At 46.3% G+C, this 7896-nt stretch overlaps 1 protein-coding gene across 1 annotated transcript; it reads right to left on the reverse strand.

The window, feature by feature from the left end:
• Nucleotides 1-800: 800 nt before the first annotated feature.
• LOC123167150 (uncharacterized) lies at nucleotides 801-4762 on the reverse strand. Its single transcript, XM_044584988.1, has 4 exons — nucleotides 4613-4762; nucleotides 2262-2354; nucleotides 1352-1831; nucleotides 801-1190 (listed from the first exon to the last, which is right to left on the reverse strand). The coding sequence occupies exons 1-4, from the start codon at nucleotides 4631-4633 to the stop codon at nucleotides 936-938; spliced, it is 849 nt and encodes a 282-aa protein (XP_044440923.1). The 5' UTR covers nucleotides 4634-4762; the 3' UTR covers nucleotides 801-935.
• Between the last annotated feature and the right edge of the window lie 3134 nt (nucleotides 4763-7896).

Raw genomic sequence — 7896 nt, forward strand, 5'->3', positions numbered from 1 at the left:
GGATCCACGACAAAACACACACACACACACACCCTAGTTGCGAGTCGATGTCAACTTGCAACTGGGGGCCATGGATAAAGCACACACACACACCCCCCCTAGTTACGAGTCGATGAGTAACTTGCAACTGGGGACCCACACACACGACTGGGGAGACCAACAAGACACACACGCACACACCTAGTTGCGCCTCAATTATCGACAAGCAAAAAAATGGGGCTCCTCGAGAAAACACAAACACTCCCCCATCCCCCTCCTAGTTCCTATTTGATGGTGGGCTTGCAACTGGGGACCATCAACAACACACACTCCCCCTTGTTGTGAGTTGATGGATCGCATACAACTGGGACCTTCAACAAGACACGCACTCTGCTAGTTGATGGCTGAGTTGCAAACTCGGTATGTTCAAGAACAATCTTCAAAGAACAAGCTCATACAAAACACATAGTCGCCCACCCTCCCTCTCCCTAAATTGTGAGTAGATGGTAGACTTTCAACTACGACCTTGACCGCACTCTCTTAGACCTACGATTTTCAAAGATGACTACTTGCAAAAAATAAGGCATCTATGAGAAAACAATATTTTTGTTACTAAAAAGGAACCGGGCAAACAAAATTGCATGTATAGTGCAGATAGGCAAAAGGGTGTTTATCGTTACAAATCATAACAGGAAAACATTAAAAAAAACGTAAACGCCTTTACTCCTAAAGAAACATACTGATGAAAAATATATAACATCACTTATCATTACGAGAAACACATATTCCACATAGTTTTGAAACACACATAGATAATAAACATCGCAAACGACGAGCCGGGGGGGGGGGGGGGTTACTTGGTTCTTGTCAACCGCATAAATAAAAGACCGCAGCGATGTTTTGCATCAGCATACTACATAACTAGGAACATAGCTTCTCGAAAAAGAAAGTGAAACTTAAAGCTTGCTGACGACAACAGTAACATTCATGCAAGACTTGCTGCTGGCCTTGAAGAACATGAAGATGCAGTCATTGATTTCCAGGGTAGTCTTTGAAAGGAAACGCCTCCACTGCTTTTTGTTGAAAGCTATACGTCCATCAGTAGACGTGTTGTATTCAACACGAGTCTTTGCCTCCCCACTGCTTAGACGAACACCAGCCAACCCTTCTTTAGGGATGTTCAAGCTTGTAGCAACCCTCTCTGGCACTTTCTGTATCCACAACAAAGAACAGAAAACAAAAAACATGAAAATAAAAAAGCTTGAAGCAACGCAACAAAACTGCATGCATTTAAGAAAATAATGAATGCATATAAATAAAATAAAGTAAACACAAAAAGCAAGTATTAAAAAAAAGAAACAACAAAACATACCATTTGTCCAACTTGAGTGTCGGTTGTAGTAAGACAGTGTACAAAAGACACTCCTAAAAACTTGGACTTGAAGCTGAGCACCAGTTCATTGAGAATGTCCTGCTGTGCATCATTCAGAGTTAGACCCCTTGTATACTCAATCTTTATGCTGCCACCGTATTCGTCCACATCTGAGATGTCTCCATCTATCATCTCTTTCATCAGCATCCCCGTCTGAAAAATGCTTCCTTCAACTGTGTGCAAGTCAACACTTTGAGCGACAACATATGCCTGGCGGGGACGCCTGTCCAAGTCAAAAATGACCACAGCACCCTTCTGAAGAGAAAAGTCAGAAGTGAATTTCTTCCAGCCACTCCCCTTGATCCTGGTCCTGTGTGCCCCCTTCACAATGTCGACAGAGCACTTGCGTCCATGGGCTTCAAAACGCATGTAGTCCCCGGTAACACCATTGACGTAGACTCTTGCATTGCATGGGACAGTCTACAAAAAAGTAAAAAAAAAAAGAAACGAAAAATATAATTAGGAAACTGTACATAACATAAAAAAAACACATGTCTGAATACAAAAAGAGCGCGACCATCCATGGCAAAATACACAAGCATTCTGACCATGACTTGTACAATCAGGGTATAAAACATGCGAAAATGCTGCACCACTTGATTGATACACTGCGGCTGAACTAGGAAACAAAATAACAAAGTACATTAAGGTGCGAACTACTAACTGATTGTCTCCCCCCCCCCCCCCCCCCCCCCCCCAAAAAAAACTGATTATTTTGGACATAATCAATCATTAAAATACTATGATACTACAGAACTAGTAATAATGTAATCAACCAAACTATTCTGAAGAAGAAACAATCGATGATCTGATAGCGTAACCAATGAACTGAATCTAGTACAACTCATACCGCTTTAGACAGGAACTCATCACGAATGTCGATCTTGAAGTTGTTGTCAGCACCGCCATGGCAAAAGTTCCCACATAGCTCACAAGGCAAAACCTGAGAACAAAAAAGAAAACAGTTTTCTTTTAGTCAAACAAATTTGGAAAAGCTCTACAATTTACTTTGCTATCTCCACTTATTAATGCAAAAGGCTTGTTCATGAGAAAAAAACATACATTCCCCTCTTGCTCTGGGCATCACCGAACTAAAAGCTTTCAAAGAAACATGCAACTCCAACAATATGAGTCAAACACAAAAGTAATATGAACTTATGTTTAGCTGAGAGCAAACCAAAAGCTTTTTATTATTTTAGGGGGAAATTTAAATGGAAGTGAGGAGACCACAAGCTAAAATATGGGCCACTCCACTACAACAATAACTTGAAAAGTGGCTTAGCAATCGGGTGCTCAAAAAAAATTCATGGATAAATGGAGAAACAAACCTAAATAATGAGAGACTTGATCTGACGCTGTTTACCAATAAACCCAAAGCACAAATTCCCCTAGAAAATTGAAAAATAAAAAAAGTCATCGCTAGTGTTTTCAAAGGCATGATAGCTGAGTAGAACAACCATATGCACAAACAAAAAAGTAGCATCGGGATAACAACAGTGCCTGCAACTACAAATAACCAAAAGAACAAAAATAGGCTACATTCTATTGGGGACACAAGGACCGTTAGAATCCATTATCCAAAAAGGCTTCCGTCGGCAACAACTATGCGACTAAAGGTGAGGTGAGGCAAGCTACCCGATGGGAAGAAATTTGTTAACTGGGATATTCCTATACATTGTTAATTACAAAGTTTACTCTCCTGGAGGAGCAGAATTACTGTGATCTTCCGATTCTAAATACACTGTCATTAAGAGGAAAGGCCTTCTACATATGCTCTAAAGTTCATCAGGCACCCCCGTTGCAGAGACTATTTTACTGAGTCAAGGAATGTATCAAGTCAGAAGAATCAACTAAAAAAGTGCCGAACTTTGATTTCACAAAACATTCTTGCAAAACTAAAAACTGTAAAGAGTTGCTGCTTCTAAAGTCCTACCAATCCTTCTAGCATCAATTATGAACAGCAAATATATCAAAGTCAGAGAAACTGTTGTTCAGACTCGGACAAAGCCATCAGCAAAACTCAAGTCAGAATGCAGATGCTCCAGACTTCAGGATGTAAACCATTTCAGGGAAGTCTAGTAAAAAAAGTTGTCATCACTCAACTAACAAAAGTGGACAGTCAACAAGCACCATGCTCGTCCAGAAACTATACCAAGGGTCCAACGCGGAAGGCACCTCTAGCCAAGAAATTTATCAGGGATCAACCAACAAGGTGGGAGCTGTGATTTGGTTCAGAAAATGAAAATAGATCTACTCAAACAACAGCCATGGTGATATGGGATGCATGAATGCTTAGGGAATTTGATCGTCATATTATTAGCTAGGGAACCATCTGTATCATAGGTTCAGGCAGATCACAAGCAAAGCTGCAACTAGTCAAAGTTATCGATTCTACACAGCGAACATATAAAGTAAAGAGACTTTGATGAATAAACTTAAGAGAAGCCATAATCATATATGCGCTCCTAAATTCGAGCACAACTCATAAAACAGATACAGCCCTGTTTTGAGAGACACCTTAATAATATAGAAGTCAAGGAATGCATAAGCAATCAACTAACAAAGTGGACACATCAGGAGCTCGTTCAGAAACACATGGAAATGATGCGCAATCAGAACAAGCAATACCAGCAATCAACAAACAGAGTGGAAGGCAGCTACTGAAAATGAAGCAGAACCAGAGCAGGCAATTAACACAAAAGAAAATGGAAGACTTGATGCACACATAAGAGATTTTCATCACAAAAACAGTCATGTCATTATTAGCTAGGGACAATCTGTATCATAGATAAGCAGAAGAGGCTGCAATCTGTGTGCTATCTGCTACATACAGTTCCACAAACAGGGGATCTAAAAAAGATGAGCATATAGATACTATTCAAAAATAACAGCAGGCTCTGAATCTAATCTGACTACTATTCAGCAGCTATACGTAGATGCACAACTACATACAGGGCAGGATCTGTACCTAGGGGCACAATCAAAAAACATTTTATTTCACTCTAAAAAAACATGAGCATTCCACACTCAAAAACATTCATCTTAACGTAGGTCGCTCACATAAAACACCAACCCCCCCCCCCCCCCCCCCCCCCCAGGTTAATGATGAACTACCTCAAAACAAACAAAAAAAAGAGGAACAAACCCTAGAATGCAAAAAACGAATCTAAAAAAGGACAAGAAAAGGAGTTAAACACTCACTCCGCCGGCCTCCCCTGCCATCTCTCTGGCCAGAAGCCCACCAAGTCGTTCTGCGCTTGGATTGAAAATCAAATGTGAAGGGGAACAAACCGATGGGAAGAAAACAGCCGATGGGAAGGGGAACAGAGGCGAGGAGAGTGACAACAGCAGCACGGGTGGACCTTTAGTAGGGTTAGACCGTTCGCATTCTAAAGCACGGCCCAAAACAAAATGCGGAGGCCCAGCCCGCAACAAAACAACTCGCTCCCCCGTGTCGCTTCCGGCCCAACAAACAAAACAGCTCGCCTCCCAGGACGAAACACGAATCGTGGCGCGGGTGGATCGGACGGTCAGAAAACTGAATGAGACCAATTTGTTTCTCATTCGAATGAGTTTTAGCAAATCCGTTAAATAAATATAAGAGATATAAACGACTCTTATCTTTTCTTCCAGAGGGAGTACTTGTTGTATCAGTGCGCCTCGGAACAACTTGTATCCAAACCCCGCGACATGGCAAACATTCCCCGTACGCGCAGCTGCCCGTCCGCGGAGGTGCACACTTCTTCTCCGGCCACCATCCCAACCAGCGGCTCCAGCTGCATCTATGCATCAAGCCAATTCGTATAGCCAGACGAGACCAAAGGAGAGAAAGGCAATACGCATGCCGCAATTAATCTCACCTTGTGGTTCCCGGATAGTGGCAAGGCGTTACCGGCGCGGCAGAGCATGTCGCAGGAGTCCCCGCAGGTGCCGATGAGGATTCTGCTGCGGACCAGGAGGTCCACTATGACGGTGGGTGGACCCCATGATGGGCCATCCCGATGCCGACTGCCCCATCCCGAGGGCATCCACCCGCTCAAAGCTCCGCTTCAGCGCTGCCTCCCACGCATGACGCTCCGCCTCGTCATCCTTTTCCGGGTGCTCCTTCGGGTAGGCAGTTGCCACGCCGGCCAGCACCTCGGCAAGTATGACGTGCATCTGGTCCTTGCACAGGGCTGACATCGGCACCGCCACGTAACAAGCAAATCAAAGGTGTAGCGGAAAGAGCGTGGATGGTGTCGACCACTAGACCTGGAGGTGGCATGGAAGGTTACCTGTGGGCCGTCGTTGCCGTCGAAGACGGCAAAGAAGTGCATGGGGCAGCGACATGGTGTCCTCCATATACTTCCACGGATCCAGGCCCCGCTCCAACCAGACCGGAAAGCGAGGGCCCACACTGCCGCTGCCACCGCTTCAGCTGGCAGCACCGTAGCAGGGGCGCCAACACCACACCCGACCCATACCCTTCCTCGGCGCCTGACAGGTACCCCTCCGACTCTAATGAAGCCTTGTACCCGGACGTTGGCGGTGCATACTGCGCCTCGCCTTCCACGGAGGCCACGGCGGGGTCGGCTCCCCACTCGCCGGCGGCGGGGACGTTGTTGACACCGGAGTTGGCCATAACTACAGATCGATGATCACGGAAGGGAGCAGATTTATTAGAACGGGCGAGGGCCCCGAAGCAGCAGAGAATTCGCTACCAAGCAAAACTTGTGGGAAAGGAACGAATGCGCAAGTGGTGGAGGAAAGCTGGAGGATGAAGAAGACATAAAATCCGGTCTTTGGGAGCGAACCAGTTTTGTGTAATGGACACGATGTATGGAATTGTGGCTACGTGGCGGCAGCCGATGGACAAGTTTTGTGTAACGGACACTATGTATGGAATTGTGGCTACGCGGCGGCAGGCGATTGACACGTGTTTATCCATTTACTATTCGTAATTAATTTTCCTCTCTTTTAATATTTTGGTATCATTATCTCCTACTCCCTCGGTCCCATAATATAAGAGCACTTTTGACACTACACTACTGTAAAAAATGCTCTTATATTATGGGTGGAGGGAGTATCTTCCCTTTATTATCTTCTTTTCTTTTGGGGAAAAAACTTGATTTCTCATTGATCAAACTGCCATAGCCCATGATGCCCTCCCTCCCATGCGGCCCTCACGTCGCCTCCCAGGCGCGTCGGGGCGATCTGATCTTTCATCGCGCCGAATCCCCTCACCCCCCTTCAATCCCTCGCCGCCACCAGAGATGGCTGCCAGCAAAGCCCGCGTTGGCGCCCTGGAAGGTGGCAGCGGGGATATAGGCGCCTGGATCAATCCCGTTGGCCTGCGGGCCAGAGCATCGCATCGGTGGCCAGCGGATCCTTGGGTGGCGGCCCTGTCGGCGAGGCGATGGCGTCCGGCGGCTGGCGACGTCTGTGAAGTTCCAAATCCAAAGGAGTGGGTTAGAGGTTAGAGGTTAGATACCCTCTGCGAACCTGTAAGGAAACTTCCAAATCCAAAGAAAGGCCCTGTTTGGATACTCTAATTTAGATAGAGGTTAGAGTTGGCTTCTAGCTCATGACTAACACTGAACTAACTCTAGCCAAAGAGGTGTTTGGATGACAAGTTCGATTGATAATATTCCCTCTGTAAACTAATATAAGAGCATTTACATCACTACTCTGGTGATCTAAACGCTATTATATTAGTTTGCGGAGGGAGTAAATGCACTAGGAGAACTAGCTCCAATAAGCACCTCTTGGGTGGGATAGTTTTTTTCGATGGGTTAGGTGCAACTAGCTCAAACTAGCCCTCATGTTTGGATACTTTAGGGCTATATAAGCCTAAACTAGCTCAAACTAACTCTAACCCATGTATCCAAACAGGCCAAAAAAGAAACGCGGTGGGTGTTTGCTGGCGCGTCCAATTAGTGCACACGACGCCGTCCGGAACGCAGCTGCGCGGAGATTAAATCGAAGCCCCGAGGAAACCCTTCCCTTCCCAGCTTCAATCCCCGTTTCCTGTTTCTGATCCAGCCTGCTCCTACGCGAGGCAATCGACGATGTACAAGCTCAGTCTGAACAACCTGTGCCAACAGCGGCGGTGGGCGACGCCGGCCTACACCGACCGCCACGAGGGCCCTCACCACGCGTCAAGGTTCCATTGCACCATTGCCGTCGGCGGTGCCGAGTTCAGCTCGCCAGTGTCCGGGTCCCGCATGCTCATCCAAACGCAGGACCTCGCCGCAAGGGCAGCCTTAGAGGACATCGCCGCCAGGGAAGCGTTGGAGCACCCCTCGTCACCTCCGCAACTATTGACCGGTGAGTATGTATGCGCCCTAGCTAGCTAGATCTCGTTTTGTTCAAGATTTTAGGGCTGCGGTTAGTGCGGTTGCCGCTCCACCCCTCCGCGGCTACTTTCCGGTGAGTATGCATGTCTGCACCTTAGCTAGCTAGATCCTGTTTTGTTCAAGATCCTAGAGCTCCGGCTAGCGCCACAT

The sequence above is a fragment of the Triticum aestivum genome, chromosome 7D, assembly GCF_018294505.1.
Source record: "Triticum aestivum cultivar Chinese Spring chromosome 7D, IWGSC CS RefSeq v2.1, whole genome shotgun sequence".
Taxonomy (NCBI): Eukaryota; Viridiplantae; Streptophyta; class Magnoliopsida; order Poales; family Poaceae; genus Triticum; species Triticum aestivum.